This window comes from Rhododendron vialii, chromosome 11a, assembly GCF_030253575.1.
Source record: "Rhododendron vialii isolate Sample 1 chromosome 11a, ASM3025357v1".
NCBI lineage: Eukaryota > Viridiplantae > Streptophyta > Magnoliopsida > Ericales > Ericaceae > Rhododendron > Rhododendron vialii.
The window spans coordinates 14,162,133-14,185,248 of record NC_080567.1 but is presented as its reverse complement, the minus strand read 5'-3'; the positions used below and the strand labels follow the sequence as shown (position 1 = coordinate 14,185,248).

The following is a 23,116-nucleotide window of genomic DNA, read 5'->3' as shown; positions in this document are numbered from 1 at the left end:
TTGAGACTTGAAATTTTCAGAGGGCAGGGTGAGTGTAATATATGGTGTAATATTTTAGACTTAGACACGGTGGGTAATGAAGTGTATGGGTGAGGGAGTTTATTTGGGAGTTAAAAGGTAAAGTGGTTTAAAGATGTGTTAAGTTCTGATTGGCCTGGGAAAAGAAGGGCCAAAAATGGCTAGACATTAGAGTTAGGTTGAGTGATAGGTGTGATTGAATTGGTAGTTTAGTGGGTAGTATGGTGTTATTATGGATAATAAGAGGTTTTAGTTAGGTTATTAGCTAGTTAGAGTGCTTGTTACATACTTAGTTCCCGAAATCTATAATTAAATTTAACTAAGTTTTATGAAGAATACAACTAGTCTAATTATAAAAATAAAAATATAGGGTCAAAATTAGGGTCATTACAATTTTACGATATGTTTTTATTTGTTTATATATAGATAAATAAAAGTTTTATCACAATGTTATCCCTTTTAAGTGAAAGGAATAAGTGCAGTGGGTGCATAAGGGGGTGGAGGATGATGAAGAAAGATGGCATTCCAGCTCTTTGCAATAGTTATTAACTCAAGCATGCATATAGTTTTATCACAAACCCATGAATCCCAACTACAGTAACATGTTGATTTTTTTTTTTTCAATAGAATTGAAAAATATATATTTCAATCCCACATCGGTACATGTTTGATTGGAAAAACTATTTGTCTTGGTTCAGAATTTTATTTTATAATTTTAGACTTAAGAATTAAATGCTTGAATCAAGCACTCTGCGGTCGATATCCAATTGAGCAGTTAATTCTTAGGTCTAAAATTATGAAATAAAATTCCGAACCAAGAGAGAATACGAAAAGTTCTCTTCTGTGTGAGTTAGGGCTATCTCTGCCGCCGGGGGGGGGGGGGGGCGCCTTTCCCCTCCTCCTCCTGGGCTCTTCTTCTCCCATCCTCCTCCTCTCTCCGTCTCCTCTGCACACCCACCCTCTTCATCCCGCGTTCACCCTTCTCCTTTCTCTTCCACTTTCTTTTTCCTCTTTTTTTCCATATCACAAAATTGATCGGCATCAGTTACGACGTGGTGGTGACGACGGCGCTGGTGTGCATGGATTGTTGCGTCTGTTCTCCTCTTGCCGTTTTTGGGAGCGTAATCTGTGTTTCACGGCGCCTCGCATCAGAGGAGTCCGGTCGTCCGACGAGATCAACTCTAGTATGGTCCTTGAATCCCTTGTCCTCTCCTCACTACAAGAAAAATTCAATTGGGTGACGAATGAAAATCGTCACAAATTGCATGTTTTTCGTCACAAATAATATAGGTGACGAAAAAAAATTTGTCGACTAAAGGTTGTCGAGGATTCCTACCTGGTGACGAAATCTATTTTTCGTCACCTATAGTGCCTTTTGATGACGAAATATTTCGTCACCAAAAAGTGAATAATTGGTGACGAAAATTTTTTCCTCACTTATTGTGCTTTTTTACGACGAAAAAATTCGTCACCGATGGGTCACATTGGTGACGAAATTTTTTGTCACTAATATAAGAAATCGGTGACGAAATTTTTTGTCACTAATATAAGAAATCGGTGACGAAATTTTTCGTTGCGAAAGATGTTTTCATATGGGAAAAGAAATCCATCTTTCTTGCTCTTGCTGGGTTTCGAACCCAAGTCTCTTGAGTTTTTCGCGCAAGCTCCAACCAACTGCACTACACACACTTTTCAGTAAATATTTGAAATATCTAATATATAACACATATGTTTAAAATGAAAATATATTTCGAATGTAATTTTGGACCTTTAAACATTAAAATTAGCAATTTTGATAAACATGAAAGTCGTAGGCAATTGAGTTATTGTTCAAACCCAATTTGAATTATCTCAATCGAAGATTTTAGTAAAGTGTAACGCCCCAATTATTTATTAAGCACGTAAACATTCACTCAAATACAAATCAACAATGCATCATCAATAGTAATTTCACAATCAAACACTTGTTAACCGATCATAAATTTTCACAGGGTATAACACTAATCATTCCAGCACAATCGAACTGAGTTTTAATATAAACAGGACTAAAAATATATTGACAATTTAACAGTAGGTTATCATCTTCAATAAACTTTAAATCTAAGTCCTAACTCCATTAAAATGCAGATTAAGGTTTCGGGTTTCCGGAAAACTACCTCAAATGCGATTCTAAATCCGGATAAGTATTGTACGGTGTCCGTAGATCACCGTGGTGGTTCCGAAATCTCGAGGCGGCGTCCGCCAATACTCCGTCGGGGCCCGCGGTGCGGCGTACACAGGAAACAATTTGCGTGTGCACTGTGCACACACCCACGGCTGAAATGGCGGGTCACGGAAGGCGGGGTGGTGGTGGGTACGGGCCGGAGGGGGTGGAGGAGTCCGATGGTGGGGAGAGGAGGTGGCTGCCGGAGTGGGTTAACCAAATGATGGTGGGGGCCGAGAGGTGGCTCGGTGGTGACGGGCCGGAAGAGTTGTCCGAAAGAGGAGGTGCTGCGGGGCTGGCTGTCCTCTCTCTCTTTTTTTCCTACTAATTTACAGTGGTGACGTTGTTAAATGTTTTGTGAATTTCGGAGGTCAGGAAGGCTGGTCAGGAAGGCTTGTATAGGAGGGAGTGGAGAATGAGGAGGGAGTGGAGTGGTGGGCAGTTATTGGAGTAAATGGGAAGGTAGGAGATAGAGGTGGTGAGGCCAAAGGAGAGAGAGAGAGAGAGAGAGAGAGAGAGAGAGAGAGAGAGAGAGAGAGAGAGAGAGAGAGAGAGAGAGAGAGAGAAACATGGTTCCTAAAATTTTGGGATGGGTACGTAGTGTTAGGTTTGGGTAGGGAAAAAAATTATTTATATGTATGTGTATGTATATATATTGAAAAAAAAGTAATCACTGATTTTTATGAAATTTAAATAACTAATGAAACTAATTATAAAATAAATAATTGAGTAAACTTGTTAGTTTAATTAATTAACATTGTTTTTTTGTTAAAAAAATATTAAGGCCAAAATTAGGGTCGTTACAACCTATCTCATGGGATCCATTCTCTTTCCCAAGAGAAACTTCCCATGACGTATCATACATTAACGTCACGACATTTCTCAACACTGGGCCCCATTGGTTACCCATTTCAACACAGGGCCCCATTGGTTACCCTTGCCATCGCCATGGCTCAAAACACAATCCACAACTCACACTTTCAACACTTTACCATTTTCCATTTACTTATCATCGTCTACATGATTCACTACTCGTAACCACCCCGTAAACCTATTTGTCCAATCTACAACCACAATAAAATATCACACAGTTCAACATTTCAACGAAAAGTACTAACTTGCATGCTAACAACACATAACCATGCGATAAAATTAATTATGCGAGAAAATTAATCCTGTCATAGAAGTAATCATGCAAGTAACAAAATAAATATTCAGTCAAACAATTAATTACTACACTTAAAATTAAGTCTATTTCTCTTGTTTTAGAAATTTTATAAAACATTTCTACTATTTAAACATTATCTTTAACTCTCATATTATTCATAGATTTTACAAACTAATTTTTTTATTGAAAAATACTCATTGCTAAATTTAGTATTTACTAACTATATGAAATATTAATATGAGATTTTCATAACAGCAAAATTATGCGAGGCTATTCTAGTCAATATTTATTAGGGTTAAAGATTAACTAATATATAATCTAAAATATTTCTTGTTTACAATCTAAATAAATTTTTACTAGTAAAATATTCTTGTTAATATTTCATAAACATTTATCTACCCCAATAATTTATTAAGCACGTAAACGTTCACTCAAATACAAATCAACAATACATCATCAATAGTAATTTCACAATCAAACACTTGTTAACCGATCATAAATTTTCACAGGGTATAACACTAATCATTCCAGCACAATCGGACTGAGTTTTAATATAAACAGGACTAAAAATAAATTGACAATTTAACAGTAAGTTATCATCTTCAATAAACTTTAAATCTAAGTCCTAACTCCATTAAAATGCAGACTAAGGTTTTGGGTTTCCGGAAAACTACCTCAAATGCGATTCTAAATCCGGATAAGTATTGTACGGTGTCCGTAGATCACCGTGGTGGTTCCAAAATCTCGAGGCGGCGTCCGGCAATACTCCGTCGGGGCCCGCGGTGCGGCGTACACAGGAAACAATTTGCGTGTGCACTCTGCACACACCCACGGCTGAAATGGCGGGTCACGGAAGGCGGGGTGGTGGTGGGTACGGGCCGGAGGGGGTGGAGGAGTCCAATGGTGGGGAGAGGAAGTGGCTGCCGGAGTGGGTTAACCAAATGATGGTGGGGGCCGAGAGGTGGCTCGGTGGTGACGGGCCGGAAGAGTTGTCCGAAAGAGGAGGTGCTGCGGGGCTGGCTGTCCTCTCTCTCTTTTTTTCCTACTAATTTACAGTGGTGACGTTGTTAAATGTTTTGTGAATTTCGGAGGTCAGGAAGGCTGGTCAGGAAGGCTTGTATAGGAGGGAGTGGAGAATGAGGAGGGAGTGGAGTGGTGGGCAGTTATTGGAGTAAATGGGAAGGTAGGAGATAGAGGTGGTTCGGCCAAAGGAGAGAGAGAGAGAGAGAGAGAGAGAAACATGGTTCCTAAAATTTTGGGATGGGTACGTAGTGTTAGGTTTGGGTAGGGAAAAAAATTATTTATATGTATGTGTATGTATATATATTGAAAAAAAAGTAATCACTGATTTTTATGAAATTTAAATAAATAATGAAACTAATTATAAAATAAATAATTGAGTAAACTTGTTAGTTTAATTAATTAACATTTTTTTTTTGTTAAAAAAATATTAAGTACAAAATTAGGGTCGTTACAACCTATCCCCCTTAAAATAATTTCGTCCTCGAAATTGTGTGTTTAGGAATTTCAAACTGAAACAATACAATTTTTTTTTTTCAAAATATCTTTTATCAACCATAAATTAGTTATAAAAATTTTTTTTTTTTTTTTTGAAATTTTATTAAAAGCCTAACAACATCAGTATAGGATCTAACCAACATGACGAATCTCAACATCACATTAGGAATGGATTGACATTCGTATTTTTATTTTAAGGGGGATAGAGAATGTAATACCTCGTATCTTCTTTATTTAAAAAAAAAAAGATTGTATTGTTTCAGTTTGAAATTCCTAAACACACAATTTCGAGGACGAAATTATTTTAAGGGGGATAGGTTGTAACGACCCTAATTTTGGCCTTAATATTTTTTTAACAAAAAAAAAATGTTAATTAATTAAACTAACAAGTTTACTCAATTATTTATTTTATAATTAGTTTCATTAGTTATTTAAATTTCATAAAAATCAGTGATTACTTTTTTTTCAATATATATACATACACATACATATAAATAATTTTTTTCCCTACCCAAACCTAACACTACGTACCCATCCCAAAATTTTAGGAACCATGTTTCTCTCTCTCTCTCTCTCTCTCTCTCTCTCTCTCTCCTTTGGCCGAACCACCTCTATCTCCTACCTTCCCATTTACTCCAATAACTGCCCACCACTCCACTCCCTCCTCATTCTCCACTCCCTCCTATACAAGCCTTCCTGACCAGCCTTCCTGACCTCCGAAATTCACAAAACATTTAACAACGTCACCACTGTAAATTAGTAGGAAAAAAAGAGAGAGAGGACAGCCAGCCCCGCAGCACCTCCTCTTTCGGACAACTCTTCCGGCCCGTCACCACCGAGCCACCTCTCGGCCCCCACCATCATTTGGTTAACCCACTCCGGCAGCCACCTCCTCTCCCCACCATCGGACTCCTCCACCCCCTCCGGCCCGTACCCACCACCACCCCGCCTTCCGTGACCCGCCATTTCAGCCGTGTGCGTGTGCACAGTGCACACGCAAATTGTTTCCTGTGTACGCCGCACCGCGGGCCCCGACGGAGTATTGCCGGACGCCGCCTCAAGATTTCGGAACCACCACGGTGATCTACGGACACCGTACAATACTTATCCGGATTTAGAATCGCATTTGAGGTAGTTTTCCGGAAACCCGAAACCTTAATCTGCATTTTAATGGAGTTAGGACTTAGATTTAAAGTTTATTGAAGATGATACTGTTAAATTGTCAATTTATTTTTAGTCCTGTTTATATTAAAACTCAGTCCGATTGTGCTGGAATGATTAGTGTTATACCCTGTGAAAATTTATGATCGGTTAACAAGTGTTTGATTGTGAAATTACTATTGATGATGCATTGTTGATTTGTATTTGAGTGAACGTTTACGTGCTTAATAAATTATTGGGGTAGATAAATGTTTATGAAATATTAACAAGAATATTTTACTAGTAAAAATTTATTTAGATTGTAAACAAGAAATATTTTAGATTATATATTAGTTAATCTTTAACCCTAATAAATATTGACTAGAATAGCCTCGCATAATTTTGCTGTTATGAAAATCTCATATTAATATTTCATATAGTTAGTAAATACTAAATTTAGCAATGAGTATTTTTCAATAAAAAAATTAGTTTGTAAAATCTATGAATAATATGAGAGTTAAAGATAATGTTTAAATAGTAGAAATGTTTTATAAAATTTCTAAAACAAGAGAAATAGACTTAATTTTAAGTGTAGTAATTAATTGTTTGACTGAATATTTATTTTATTACTTGCATGATTACTTCTATGACAGGATTAATTTTCTCGCATAATTAATTTTATTGCATGGTTATGTGTTGTTAGCATGCATGTTAGTACTTTTCGTTGAAATGTTGAACTGTGTGATATTTTATTGTGGTTGTAGATTGGACAAATAGGTTCACGGGGTGGTTACGAGTAGTGAATCATGTAGACGATGATAAGTAAATGGAAAATGGTAAAGTGTTGAAAGTGTGAGTTGTGGATTGTGTTTTGAGCCATGGCGATGGCAAGGGTAACCAATGGGGCCCTGTGTTGAAATAGGTAACCAATGGGGCCCAGTGTTGAGAAATGTAGTGACGTTAATGTATGATACGTCATGGGAAGTTTCTCTTGGGAAAGAGAATGGATCCCATGAGACGGTTATAGTTAGCGTGGGGTAGTGGAAGTCCGACCCTAATGTACGATGCGTCATGGGATGACTCGATCCTCCTGTTATGGTCTTAAGTGAGAATATACTAGATACATAATTTAGTCGCGCTCACCTCGGACCCTGGTACAGGATAAGCAAGAGGAAGGGTGGACCCATGAGACGGTTGTAATTAGTGGATGTGGGAGGAAAGGATCTTGTGGAGAGAATCCTTAGATTACATGTAAGATGATGGATAGTAAAGAAAAGACGATGTGTTATTATTTGTACCTTCCGTGTATTATGAGTTATTATATTGTTGATCTGCATGCATATTGTGGTATTGGGTTTTAGGATTTCTACTTGGTGAATTATCACTTAGGATACGTTTGTATCCTGGCAAATTGTTTGCTTCGGCGTTCAATTTGCTAGAGCGTGCAGGATTCCACAGTAGAGCAGTTGATAAAGGTGGGACCCCTGGAACGAAGTCTGGGTCAACGTTGCTTGGAATTCGTGTCAAAACTATAGTTGCTCTGAAGTTGCTTTTGTTAAATAAATGTACATAGATTTTTGTGTTATTTTGAAATTGTAATTTTTGTATAAGGATAAATGGGGGCCTAGAAGTTTGTAAAAATCAGCATATTTTAAGAGTAATGCGCCCGAAATTATTTGAAAAATTGGGGCGTTACAAGCCCCGAATTTCGGACACGTTAATTAAATCATTTCTAATTGATTTAATAATCCATTAATCTGATTAAAAAAAAATTTATTAAACAAGTTTAGCAGCGAAAATCTCAAATACCGAATTCAAAAATAACTTAATTGTCTTACAACCCAATGAAATAAAAACAGAGTTTGACAAATGCGATAACACTTTTGGAAATTCAAATAACAATACTTTAAATTAACAGAGCTTCTAAGGGTAGGGTATCCAAGGCTCGACAAACTCCCCTTCCTCAGCTGGGAGGTCCTCACCCTGATACTGATCATCTTGAAGATGAACCTGCTCTTCGGTCTCTTGATTACCTGGCATAAAACGCCAGCCCAACGGCACCATAATGAGTTTTGAAACTCAGTAGATAAACCCAACCCCACTAACCCCTTATTCTACAGTTAGCAGTTCGACGATATAAAAATTGACAACATACAGAAGGTACAGAATAATAGCACATCATTCTTTTTCTTTACTATCCATCAACTTACATGATATCTAAGGATTCTCTCCACGAGATCCTTTTCCTCCCACATCCACTAACTACAACCGTCTCATGGGTCCACCCTTCCTCTTGCTTATCACGTACCAGGATCCTAGGTGAGTTCACCTAAATTATATATCTAGCATGTTCTCACTTAAGATCATAACAGGAGGATCGAGTCATCCCATGACGCATCGTACATTAGGGTCGGACATCACCTACCACTAACTATAACCGTCTCATGGGACCTATTCCCTCTTGAACAAAAGAAGTGAATTTTCCCATGACGCATTATACATTAGCGTCATAACATCTCTCAACACTGGGCCCCATTGGTTACCCATTTCAACACAGGGCCCCATTGGTTACCCTTGCCATAGTCATGGCTCAAATCACAATCCACAATCTCACACCTTAACACTTTATCAGTTTCCATTTACTTAACACCGTCTACGTGAGTTACTACTCGTAACCACCCAGTGAACCTAAGTCCGACTAGCATGTCCAATCATATATCACCAACAACAACTGAATCCAACATGATACATTTCAATAAAAACACAAGCAAAGCAATTTATAAGTGCAAAATAATTAAACATGTAGATGTTAGGATTGGGCCGATGCCAAGAAAAACAAAAAAAAATGTACGTGACAATACCTAATTCGTTAAAAGGGTTAACTTGATTTACTTAAGTGACTTTAGTATGTTATACTTTTTGATCTTCAAACTTCAGAAAGGATACACCAGTATATGTGTACTTTGTTAGCTTTCTAGTGCTTAACTCACTAATATATTGTTTCACTTTAAAAAAAATCTATTAATTATTACTACTCCTATTTATTTAAAAATAATAATAATAATTAGTTCTTTTTTTTTTTTTTTGTCAAGAGTATTCTGCTTCTTCCCCCTATCTCTCAGCTTTATTAGGTTAGTAGTAGTCTCATTAAGTATAAACGATTTTAGTTTAACTTGAATACAATCATTATCTTTTCTTTTCTTTTCTTTTCTTTTTAGGACTTAGCTACTACTTATGTTATTGCTAACATTCAAATAAAATCTATACATTCCAAAATAAAATAATCCTACCATGTATTTATCTTATATAACATTCAAAGTTAATACAAGCAGAACACGACAATGCAACAGTAAAGTGAAACAGAAATTAACATTTGAAGTAATGAATCCTTCTATGGTTAAAATCACATGAATAGATAATACAAGGACTAAACTGTAATAACATCATTTAAAACACCCAAAGGTTCTGGACAGCCTCGTCCGTTTTTCCGAGAAACAGAGCATGAGTTGGTTTAATGGGTTTTGATGCAAAGGCTCCATTTTTAAGGTTATAACTCATCAAATACACAATGATAGGACTTAATATACTTAGGAGAAAGTAGGGAAGCGATTATCCTACCTTGGTTTCGGTCGAAAAAGCGGGTAACTGGTTTGGACGGTTTCGGACAGCTACGAAAGAATCGGAGAAGATGACGGAGCAACAGGACGCCGGGTTGACTTCGGATAATTGAGAATTGGTTCGGAGGTCCTTAGGGTCGTGCTAGAAGATGGGCAGTCGAAATGGACGCTCGGATAAGTGTAGGATCGAAAACCCACTTTTACATTCTCCCTTTGAACCACATTTCTTTTTGAAAACTTATCTCTGGCTCTCCTCTCTTTCTTTTTCTACCTATTTACAGCAGTGGTGGTGTAAAATGTTTTCTGAATTTCGGAGGTCAGGAAGGCTTGTATAGGAGAGAGTGGAGAATGAGGAGAGAGTGGGGTGGTGGGCAGTTATTGGAGTAAATGGGAAGGTAGGATATAGAGGTGGTTCGGCCAAAGGGGAGAGAGAGAGAGAGAGAGGGGAGAAACATGGTTCCTAAAATTTTGGGATGGGTATGTAGTGTTAGGTTTGGGTAGGGAAAAAAAAAATTATTTATATGTATGCGTATGAGTATATATTGAACAAAAAGTGGTCACTGATTTTTTATGAAATTTAAGTAACTAATGAAACTAATTATAAAATAATTAATTGAGTAAACTTGTTAATTTAATTAATTAACTTTTTTTTTTCGTTAAAAAAAATTAAGACCAAGCCCCAATTATTTATTAAGCACGTAAACGTTCACTCAAATACAAATCAACAATGCATCATCAATAGTAATTTCACAATCAAACACTTGTTAACCGATCATAAATTTTCACAGGGTATAACACTAATCATTCCAGCACAATCGGACTGAGTTTTAATACAAACAGGACTAAAAATAAATTGACAATTTAACAGTAGGTTATCATCTTCAATAAACTTTAAATCTAAGTCCTAACTCCATTAAAATGCAGATTAAGGTTTCGGGTTTCCGGAAAACTACCTCAAATGCGATTCTAAATCCGGATAAGTATTGTACGGTGTCCGTAGATCACCGTGGTGGTTCCGAAATCTCGAGGCGGCGTCCGGCAATACTCCGTCGGGGCCCGCGGTGCGGCGTACACAGGAAACAATTTGCGTGTGCACTGTGCACACACCCACGGCTGAAATGGCGGGTCACGGAAGGCGGGGTGGTGGTGGGTACGGGTCGGAGGGGGTGGAGGAGTCCGATGGTGGGGAGAGGAGGTGGCTGCCGGAGTGGGTTAACCAAATGATGGTGGGGGCCGAGAGGTGGCTCGGTGGTGACGGGCCGGAAGAGTTGTCCGAAAGAGGAGGTGCTGCGGGGCTGGCTGTCCTCTCTCTCTTTTTTTCCTACTAATTTACAGTGGTGACGTTGTTAAATGTTTTGTGAATTTCGGAGGTCAGGAAGGCTGGTCAGGAAGGCTTGTATAGGAGGGAGTGGAGAATGAGGAGGGAGTGGAGTGGTGGGCAGTTATTGGAGTAAATGGGAAGGTAGGAGATAGAGGTGGTTCGGCCAAAGGAGAGAGAGAGAGAGAGAGAGAGAGAGAGAGAGAAACATGGTTCCTAAAATTTTGGGATGGGTACGTAGTGTTAGGTTTGGGTAGGGAAAAAAATTATTTATATGTATGTGTATGTATATATATTGGAAAAAAAGTAATCACTGATTTTTATGAAATTTAAATAACTAATGAAACTAATTATAAAATAAATAATTGAGTAAACTTGTTAGTTTAATTAATTAACATTTTTTTTTTGTTAAAAAAATATTAAGGCCAAAATTAGGGTCGTTACATAAAGAGTTATGTCTGAAATACATTTAGTGACAAAACGCAATTCATAAATTTCGTCACGAAAGGTACCCATTTGACAACGAAATATATTTTTTTGTCGCTGAAAGCGTTAAAATGGTGACGAAATTATTTTTCGTCACCAAAGTTTAAGCATTTGGTGACGAAAAAAATATTTCGTTACTAAATTGCTCACATTTGGCGACGAAATATATTTTTTGTCACCAAATGATTATCTTTGGCGACAAAAAATAATTTTGTCACCTTTTTTAAGCTTTTGGCGACGAAAAATGTATTTTATCGCCAAATGGGTACCTTTAGTAACGAAAATATTTTTTTCGTCGCTAAACAAGCATAATTGGTGACGAAATTATTTCGTCACGAAAGTTATCAAAATAGTGACGAATTTATTTTTTCGTCGCCAAATATACTCATTTAGTGACAAAATTAAATTTCGTCGCCACTTTTTCGTCACCAATTTTCATTTTTCTTGTAGTGCCTTCCCCCCTCTCTTTTTTCCGCCCCCTCTCCCTCGTCGCTTGTCCCCGTTGCACAACTGTTAGCTTTCTCTTGATTCTCGATTGAAGCTGTTTGTTGGACCTATGATTGTGCCTGACGACTAGGGTCTCTTTGGGCTGGGTGTAGTGGCCGGCGTCGACTCTTGCCGTGCACGCTGTTGGGTGGCCCGGTTTCTCACCTAATGGCTTTGTGCAGCATCCGCGGCAGGTTGTTTGCTTTCTGGGTTCCGACTGTCTTACTTCTATGGGGTGGCCAGTGGTGGCTAGGTGGATGTTGATACTTTTGGCTCGCGGTGGTGGTGGTCCTATCTATAACGGTGGGCGGTGGCGTCTTGATCTGTCAGGGTAGGTTTTGGGTTTCTTTGGACCTGACTTTATTATTGTATCTGGGCTTTTTAGGTCTTTTGAGTTATTTGATTTTCAATGTTTTATTTGGGTACTTTAGGTCCTCACATTGTAATGGGCTTTGTCCCTAAGGCTGCTTGGTTCCAACTTTTGGTTGGACTCTCCCTCTCTCTCTGATAAAATGTTACTTTTGATGATAAAAAAAATTTGAGGTTATTTTTTGCTGTCACAACTAAGAAATAAAGTGTTACGTTAAGAAAAAAAAATAAAGTCATATAAAATGGACAAATTTAATCATTGAAACAAGACTGGATGAAAATTCCGCGGAAAATTGGTGATGTCTATTCACTTTTTTGGACTGATAAACAAATTATTGCTCGGGCACATTTGTTAAGTTCCACTTCACATGCAACACACAGAGAGAGAGAGAGAGAGAGAGAGTGAATTTGTCGCAGCCAATGCTTGAACTACACGAAAGTAATATCACCTAATTGGTAACAATGAAACCAATAATACTCAGATTTCCATGTCACAACATTAGAAATGACAAACAAAGAAATAATAATAATTAAATCAAACTATCAGCATCAGTTAGTTGTTTCTTTTCTTTTCGTGTCAATGTCACTCTATTGTATAAAACATTTGTCAATATATAAATCAAGGGGAAGGGACACGTCCTACAACCAACCAAATTGGAAATAGGAGTGACATGTCTGACTTTGACTTTATATACAAGTAATCGAATCTTCTTTTTTGAGGTCATTCCCAATACGGACGGACTCAGGATTTCGTATATGCGGGGTCATACTATTAACAACAAGATTTTAAAAATTTTAAGGTTTCGGAATCTTTATAGTTTATTTGTTTGACTTTTGAGAGAATTTTTTTGGGTAATGAGTGGAGAGAGATAGAAAGATAATGAAATTAATAATTGAAGAAAAAATTTATGAAAGACCATGTGTAGAGAGATGGGTTGGGTTTTGGGATACAAATTCTTAAAGCATTTAAATGTCTAAATAACACCAATACAAAACACAATATTTAGTTCTTAATAAACAAAAAACAACTATTATTAATATTGAAATTTGAAAAGAAAAAAACCCCTGAAACTAGGAGACTTAAATATTAATCCTCATCAGCCATGCCATGTAAGTTTTCATCCTGTCCATTTTTTAGAATTATGTTTTCATCCTTTCAGATGAGAAATATTGCCTATCTTATCCTTTTAATAAGATATCCATATGTGTGTATAAATTGACTTCTTAAATTAGTGGGATTCAATCATTACCATTTTCTAATTTAGTGAGATTCAATCACAATGATAAAGGGAGATAATTAAGGAAGATAATTTCAAATTTTAAAAAATTCGTAATAATCAAATTCCACCAATTTATTTTTCACCGATTTAAATTCAAAAACGATATTTATTTTTCCACATCTACTAAGTATTATCATGAAACCTTTTGGAACATGGTGGAATCGACCATGTTTTTCATGTATTATTTTTGTAAAATTACCATAAAAAATATTTTGAAACATAGGCAATATGCAAATTGTAATGCTCCGAATTTTGGGAACGTTAAAAGGACATTTTCATTGAAACTTCAAAATAGAGTCTGGCTCATTATTACATCACGATCTCCATAAGAGTACTTTCATAACAAAGGGAGGGAAACTAGGGTTACTAACTACAGCTCCGCCTGCTCATCCATCCTAGCCAACTCTTTAGCTCCAAAGGCCTCCAAGGTGTACAGCTCACCTTGATCATCTACAAAGTCTGACACATTATACCAGCGTCACCACCAGTATAATATGTCAGGGTCACCAAAGGTAACATCATGAGCTACGAGAGCTCAATAAAATAATCCATACCCACTAACCCTTTAACTTACACACATTAGATCATAAATTCAATGTTTTCCACATAAGACATGCTTATCTAACAAAAACAGTTAACAATGACACATCCACATTCACTAATCAACTATCGTTGGTGTCCATGATTTCTGAGTTTCTCTTACGCAACATTTCGTAGACCGTGTCACTGGTTTCACCTTTCATTTACCAAATCAATACTTCCAAGATCGTTTTAACACACACAATCTCGGTCCCGCCGTTTCGGTCTCCCGAGTATCCTCACAAAGGTTCCGCCGCACCGGATTCCCATTGGCACACAAAACTTTGCACTGGCTCCTCTCCGCGGATAACCAAGCTATATTACCAATGAAGCTACCACGTCCGGCTCCATTGGCAATCTTCACAATGGGCTACCAAGTCCGGCCTCATTGTGGTTTTCACAATCCACGCAATGGGCTACCAAGTTCGGCCACATTGCGAGTTTTCGTTCACACAATGGGCTACCAAGTCCGGCCACGTTGTGGTTTTCGCAAATCCACACAATGGGCTACCAAGTCCGGCCACATTGCGATTTCAAAACATACCTTGCAATTAACACACCCTAGGTGTCATGTTTCTATTTTATCAATTTCTGTGTCTCGTTTTTATGCAACGACTCCGCGGTAGGACTTTTCAAATATGTAATCATAAATCATTCATTGTAATCTTGAAACTAAACTAGCAAGATCATCTAACTCTATATTAATCATCATGCTTAAACCACAACTTAAAGCATACCGCCACATGTACGGACGCCTTTGGAGTGAAAATCACTTATGCTTTACAACAAGACAAGCAATGCAAGCAATTCATGTATACATGCTCATAACCATCCTAAAGATCAAAATACGGATACTTCTACCAAACGATGAAGTCTTATCTTTCAAAAATCGTTCTTTCTTCCTTTGTGGGAAGTTCAAAACAACATATATTTATTAGAGTAAAAGTCGATTATTCCAACATGCTCATACTTCCATTAGCGAAAACAAGTTTGTTAATTGTCATGCATTCCAAACCTTATAGGTGATAAATAACATTATATACTTAAAGAAAACGGCTAGGGACATTCTACGTATACTTAGAGATAAGGGATTAGGATAATCTACCACTCTTCTTGGCGGTAGGGCGGCTACGGAAAAGTAAGTCGGCGGTCGAACAGAGTAACTTCCTACGGTAAGCTTCTGGTAGCTCCGAAAGAGAAAAGTTTTTCTCGAAACTTGTTCTTGACTAAACTACTTAAACTTTTTGGATCGAAAAGGTAGTCGAGTGGTAGTTTAGTGGCGGCCTAGGATGAGTTTCTTGAAGAACACAAGAACAACTCAAGAACAACTCAAAAACAATAAGAACAAAGAACAATTGCAAGGATTCTAGAGAGAGAAGTTGAATGGGTGGAGGTGTGTGTTGAATGGCAAAGATGGGGTGCTATTTATAGCCAAACTAACTTCTATTACAAAATGAATAAATTTTTTCCTAACAAATATTGTCCAATGGTTAAAAGGGCAAATCATGATTGAAAGCCTTCCATGACTGGTCAAATCCAATCTTTAGGCATAAGGCTATAAAATCAAGTACGATCTTAGGCTTTCTAGGTAAATCTAGGTGATCATAGTCTAGGTTGGCAAGTCTTAGAAGTCTAGGGTAGGGTTTGATTAGGCTAAGGCATAGTCTTCCATGTTTAGTCATTCATAGGTCTAGGTTGTAGTCAATTTCTAGGATGATTAAAGGCTACTTTGGAATCAAATCTAGAATGATTAGGGCTATGATTCTATGTTAGAAATTAACTAGAATGAGTTGTCTAGTCAATTGGACTTAAGGCTAAAATAGGGCTAAAGAGGTAGCTTGTGCAAGTGTACAAACCTCAAAGCACACACATGCACCTTTCTCTCTCTCTCTCCTCTCTCTCTCGGCCCCTCTCTCCTCCCTCTCTCTCGGCCTCTCTCTCCTTTCTCCTCTCTCGGCCTCTCTCTCTCTCTCTCTCTCTCTCTCTCTCTCTCTCTCCTTTCTCCCATGTGCCTAATATATATTTGTGTGTATGTGTAAGACTATGGAGGTTTAGGTAGTCTTAAGTCTAGTTGAAAGAGAAAAGGTCTAGGAGAGTTTTCAAGTGACTACTCAATGAGGAAATTTTTTTAGAAAGTGTACTTATGCAAGTATAGGCTCATATAGGTATGCTTATTATAGCTCATGAGGTACATATATACATGAATATAAGTGTGTGTGTGTGTGTGTGTGTGTGTGTGTGTGTGTGTGTGTATATATATATATATATATATGCATCTAGGAAAGTAACTCTAGGATAATTAGACTTAGGGCTATACCTTAGGTTTGCATGCATGGCATGCATAAAGATTACCACCTTTGGAAGCAAAATGATGGCCATGACTTGTCTTGTCAAGGTTATGCACACATTGGTAAGTCACATGTCCATTATCCAAGGGATAAAAATTTTCCTAGCATTTATGGACCAATGGTTAAATAAGTAATGATGGTAAGTAAGGCTTTGAATGACTAGGCATGTGTGAAATGATTACTCTAATGGCCTAATGGTCCAATTAAGGTTAGGAGGGGTTCATAAGGCTCAAAAATTGTCAAAATGGTCCATCTAGGGTTAGAAAAATGTAACTAGGTGAATTGGTAGCCCGGTTCTTCCAACTAATCGGTTGGAAACTAACTCTATTTGCCATGTAGGACTTCTAGCCAAGAAAGAAAATTTAAAGAACTTAAATCTAATTATGACGGATTATAGAGATTTAAAAGGAAATTTTAAAAGTAATACCAAATAATTAAAATAAAATACAAATATTTAACGAAATTTTTATTTGCCGAAAATCAGGGTCGTTACACAAATCGACCATGTTTTTCATGGTAAATTCTACAAGTTCACCAAAAAGACAATGGAAATTTTGTTTAATATGTGACATAAACCAAATACAACAGTATTTTGGTCAAAACAAACATATTTCATGGCAAATGCTACAAATAATTTACCTTGAAATCGAATAAAATATATCTCATGGTAAATGCTACAAATAATTTACCATAAAATCGAAACCAAATACAACAGTATATTTGCACCATGGAAACGCAAAAATAAAATAAAATAAAATCATGGCCATGTTTTTGCAAACAAACCATGAAAGCTGGAAAAATGTTTACAGAGGAAATGGAAGCATCAGAACTTGTGCAACAGTAGATCCAAAACCAAATACAACAGTGGATCCATAAGCACAATTGACATTGAAATGAGAGAAAAATATTTGACCGACAGTAGCCAAAGTAGCTTTCTGTTTTGGTTTTTCACTTTACCGAAAAATGTAGACAAGTAGAAAATATACCAATCTGTTACTTCCCTTTTTGTTTTCCTTTTTTGCTTCTACGACTTCAAGATCCAAATAGGCAAACACATTCTAAAGGAATTATTCCTCCGTAGTCAATTTCCTCCTTGAGAAGGGGACGCTGGTTGTTGTTCTCCTCTTGGACGGTGGCCGTCAGATTCCAATGGCAGAGTGATACACATGAACCCATCGATTTTGGCGAAGGCGAGGTTGCATGGCGACGGCGACGGCGATGGAGCGCCATTCGATGGCACGGAGAGCAACCGACGGAGGTCCACGGGGGAGGATGGGTAAGGGGGAGGACGAGCACCGACAGAGGTCGTTGTTGATTTCCTCTTCAGCTTGGGATCGTGGATTTTTTTCTTGATCAAAAAAGGGAGAGGGGGAGGATTTCCAAAATAGTTTGGAATGATAAAGGAAAGGTACATGAATTTAGGATTATTAATTTTGTATATCAGATTTGTTTCTAGTGTATATCCCTAAAATGAAAGGACTTTCAAATTTAAATTTTAGTCTCAAAATTCTTTACCTACATAGAAGGGAAAAAATAAGTAATACAGTAGAGCATAAAGAAGGGCACTATTGGAATTAAAAAAAAATGAAGATGAAAATATAACTATTCAAAATGAGCGAGATGAAAACATACGTTGGATATGAATATTCAAAAACTCCTATAATTATAGCTAAAAATTACCGTAAAGGTACTTCAAAAATTTGCTAAAAGGAAGCAAAAGTCAATGCGGAGAGACATTATTCAATGCTCCAGGAGCATTGATCTCCTAGCTAGGATTAGAGGTGAGCAAAAAATCCATCAAAAAAAAAAAAAAAAAAAAAAAAAAAAAAAAAAAAAAATCCATCGAACCACGAATTCAATCCAAACCAATCTAAACTGAAAGGTTTTGTTCGATTTTTTAGTACTATGGTTTGGTCATGGTTTAAAAAAATAAGAATCCACATTATATGGTTTGGTTTGTGGATTCACATTCCCGATTATGGTTCTAAACTGATCCGATCCGAACCGTGTAATATATATAGTTTAATTATGATTCACCAAATAAATATGAGAGCCTTAGTCAACTATTTTTCCGATTTATTGATCCTATTAAATTTACCCTAATATTTAGCTTTTTTCTTCCCTGCCAAGATAATTTAGACTAAACTTCTATATAAAACGATGCACAACCCTTTCCTAATTTTCTATGATTATTAATTTATTATAGACAAAAAGCATATTGGATCACTAGATCAGTTAACTTTCACGGCCCAATTCCTAAGTTTCTATACATGAAAACCAATTCCAATATCTATTTCTATAATTCCTTCACTGCCAAGACTAATTACCCTACTACTTTTTGAAGATAATAGCTTAGTTCAAAACAAACCATGGTTTAAAATCGAAACCAATCCGCATTTTAATGGTTTGGATTTATGTCTTTTGTGGGTTGGTTTGATTCTCCAATTTCATAATTTATAAATATTGGTTTGATTCTTGGTTTACTATAAAACCGAACCACTTCGAAGATATTGGTTTCATAATCTATGAGAGGTGGATCAATGTTTCAAAGCAAATATTCAATTTTGGCAATGGAGAACAGGAGAAGGGTATCTCCCTTTCAAGGATGTTTTTCTTGTTAAACCAACTGGGGCTAATCTAGTTGCATAATCTTAGCCATGTTATACTGAAATATCTAATGATTAAATTTTGTCCAAGACAAGAGTCGCTATTGATTGCAGTCTCTTTCCTTCATTTTTTCTCCTTCTTCGATCTTCTTTGTATGAGATTAATTCTCGTGTTGTTCTGTATTGAACTTGATTTAGTTGTTGCGAACTTTACATGATTGATCTAGGGTCCTATTCTTAAAATCATTAATTGTTAAACCTTTACGCGCGGGTTGACCTAAAAAAGGATCTTTTTGCTTGTTTAAGCTCCTAACAACTAAACTTATTTTCAATACACAACCAAACAGTTTTACTTAAAAGTTTCTTTCAGCTAATCTTATCTACTACTATGATGCTTTGTCCGTCTGCAAGTGGGAAAAAAGCTTTAAGCTAACGTGTTTGTCGTACAGTTGCAAGTAATTACCAACTATTTAGATGTTAGCTGGTAATTTCTTTCACTCTACGTAACTAGCGACATTGTACATTGTTTACAGGACGGAGCTATGTTTGGGCCTGGGAGCTCCGGTTTCTCAAGCCTCTCGAGTTTTAAAATTTTTATTAGTCGCGTAACAAATCAAATCAAGTGCAGGTAATTAATCTATGTGATAAAAGAAAAAGAAAAACTTTTTTACGGAGCTTTCCGTGAAAAAGTGTTTACGAAGCTAATTGCAACCGTCCAAAAGTGTTTTGGACGGTCCGGATGTTAAATCTTTCCCGGAAAAGTTTCTTTAACATCCGGACCGTCCAATGCCGAAATAGATGGTTGAGATTGTTCGGCTCCGCAAATGAGCCAATCTCGATCTAAAAGAAATTAGTACGTACAATGAAGATTAATTCTCTTGAAGATACGGTAGCTATACAAGTAATTTTAATCAGATTTCTTTACACGTGAATGTTATTTTTAGTACATCAATTGGGTAAAAAACAATAAGAAAATAAAAGAAATCTCGCTCTTAATCTAATAGTAATTGGCTGATATATACCACAAAGGATGCGGTTGCAGATTTTAATCCGCTTGCAGTAGTTCGTGAACCAGATTTTCTTTGAACGATGTTCTTGTGAATCAGATCAACAGCTTGTGCCACAATGGGAATGTGGTGACGGATTGCTTTTCCGTTTCAGTGACTACCTTGCAAGAGCACATTGCCAATACGACATGTTATGGTGGGTAAGAAAGCCTGTGGTCGAGCTCAAGGTGGGCTGCCACACCGATTACTCTTCCCACACTTAAGCTAAGTTATTGACATCCCGAAAGGAAATGGATATGAAAGGAAAAAGAGAACACAAAAGAAAACACTTCTGAGTTGCTTCTATGAAATCAGTTTTTTTTTTTCCTGAGAAATTATTTGATAAACTGTTCGTGAAATGATTATAAACCGTGAAAAACTATTTCTTCAAGAAAATATTAGAAATACACTTTCATACTCCCGACAATCTTTCCGCGAAAAATAATATAGATATCACAAGAGTTTTATTTTGAAAATTAATTTCTCAAAGAGTTATTATTCAATAGTCCAGGAGCATCGCCACGGAGTACTCTGAACCACTTTATAACTACACATTTCTATGGGATTCATACACTTAACGGTAGACCCTACAGAAGTGTGTGATTGTGAAGTGATCCAGAGTACCACGTGGCGGTACTTCCGAACTATTGTATAATTTCACCTTCTCAAAAGTGCTAATCCCGAAAATCACAACTAAAGAGAAAAATGGAAATCTTTCCCCCCCTTAGTCGAGTACATATCTTTCCATGGGGCATTGGCTTCATTATCCAGAAACTTCTCCCAATCCTCAAATATGCTGGCATTTGGTAAATGGGTGGAAGGGAATGCTGGAATATCGATCTTGCTATCCTCGAATTGGCTGCCACTTGGACTCAGGATCTCCCCTAAGTCTGAAATTACTAATGGAGGAATTGATCCAGTTTCTGTTTGAGTAGAATACTCAGAACTGTTCAGACTGTTGTAATTGAGACCGACAAATTCTGGTTGAAACCCACCTTCAAAGGACCCCATTGAGTTATTAACATCTGGATATAGGGTGTCAAATAGTTGAGGGTTTTCACACAATTTAGGGAAATGATCAAAGATTGCTTGTGGGGGAGGATCACTAGTACTATTGTAGACTGTGCTTATTGCACTTGTACCATCAAGCACATCTCCAAATTGGGCAATATTGTGGGTTCTGATATTCAAGAGACTACTTTCTGACAAGTTTGGAAATGTGTTTGTGTTTATGACTTGCATCATGCTTTGGACAAGTTGGATTTTGGCTAGGTGGGTAGCATTGACTTGTGAACTGATTAAGGCACTGTCCCAAGGGGTCATGAAATTGCCAAAGTTTGGTGGAGAGAGCAATTGAGAGAGGTTCGCTAGTAAGTTGAGATCTGATATTGGCTCGTGGGTTTTGGGATCTATGCCCCTTTGGAGGAGCTTCTTCCTCATGTGGGTGTTCCAGTAATTCTTGATTTCATTATCAGTCCGGCCTGGGAGATGTGTAGCAATCATTGACCACCTGCAAGTCGTTTATAGTAAATACACATGTTGAGAACTTTTGCAATCGACAAACAAAAAATGATACAAACACTTAAAAAGTGCAACGAAGAGAAAAAAAACAATAAGTGAAAAGAGATAGATAGAGAAACTTATTGAGAATCATGCAGAGAGTAATTTTTTTTTCAAAACTTGTGAGTGAACAAAGTGCATCGTATTTTCTCAAGCACTTTTTTCTTTAGGGAAATTCTATGTACCCGAAAGAGTACCCAGAAATTACCCCGAATTTGAAAATCGATGGTCCAGATTGACTTTAAGTGAATCTGGACCATTGATTTTAAATTCAGGGTAATTTCTGGGTATTCTTTCGGGGTACCTAGCACTCATCTTTTTCTTTATTCGTAGCATTGTTGTCATACTGGGGAAAAAAAACATTTAAGTAGCATTTTCAAAAACGCTTGTGCATAATATTTTTGAGAAGCTATTGTTTAAAACATTAATCGTTGGCTCGATTGAATTCACTTTCAAGTGACAGTAGTTTTTGAGAATTCAAAGGCATCTTTCTAGTACGTAATTTTCTAAACAAATAGGGATTGTATCAAAAAAAATGGATTACAACGTTCTTAACCCAAACAAATTTTTGTGTCTCCTACATAAGAGAAGAGAGGTAAAAGGGAATATATATATAATGCTACTAAATATATCCCATAAATTTTCCAAGAAACATTGAAAACATTGTGTTGACAACATTGCATTCATTTAGGGATATTCATACTCTACGGTACTTCCTTACGAACTGTATTCTGAATATTTTTTGTTGCGAAATTTTTATACGGTCTCTAGCTACCTATATTTAATGAAAATTATGTAAATGAGTATATAAAGTTATACGTACTTATTTCCAAGAAGTGAGTGGAGGTGGATGATGGACTGCTGTTCTTCCTCAGAGAATTCCCCTCTCTTAATATCCGGTCGTAGATAGTTGTTCCACCTTAATCTGCAACTCTTTCCGCACCTGTTCAGCCCAGCCCGCTTAGGTAATGCTCTCCAACTCCCATGCCCGTTTTTTTGAATAAAATCAACGAGTTTCTCATCTTCTTCGGGGGTCCATGGCCCCTTCTTCAAACCAGTACTCTCATCACAACATGGAGACCTACCCATTGAGAGAGAGAGAGAGAGAGAGAGAGAGAGAGAGAGAGAGAGTCAATGCGAAGATGATTATTAGCAATGCAGATCTTGCGAAGATATGGTGGGTTTTTATAAGTGCATGGAGGACGTAATACAAATCATAAAAGTCAAATTGCTTTTCTTTTCGATAAGTATTTTATGCCAAAGGCTTCCAACGACAAGACAAAGGAAATGGGGGAAGTCGCCTAGCAACCATCTGGGCCTTTTGTCAAAGATTAAAAGTTGGTTTAGGTGATGCTAATGTCATTCAAGTATAGA

The 23,116-nt window shown here is 37.0% G+C and overlaps 1 protein-coding gene across 1 annotated transcript; it reads right to left on the bottom strand.

The window, feature by feature from the left end:
- Positions 1 to 20,875: 20,875 nt before the first annotated feature.
- On the bottom strand, positions 20,876 to 22,906 carry LOC131307712 (transcription factor MYB41-like). The gene is made up of 2 exons (XM_058334364.1): positions 22,566 to 22,906; positions 20,876 to 21,692 (listed from the first exon to the last, which is right to left on the bottom strand). Exons 1-2 carry the CDS (start codon positions 22,829 to 22,831, stop codon positions 20,876 to 20,878), a joined length of 1,083 nt encoding a protein of 360 aa, XP_058190347.1. The 5' UTR covers positions 22,832 to 22,906.
- Between the last annotated feature and the right edge of the window lie 210 nt (positions 22,907 to 23,116).

Coding starts and splice junctions, on each gene's coding strand:
- LOC131307712 (XM_058334364.1), bottom strand. CDS start 22,831: ATGGGTAGGTCTCCATGTTGTGATGAGAGTACTGGTTTGAAGAAGGGG. Junction 21,693..22,565: donor CACTCACTTCTTGGAAATAA/GTACGTATAACT, acceptor AACGACTTGCAG/GTGGTCAATGATTGCTACAC.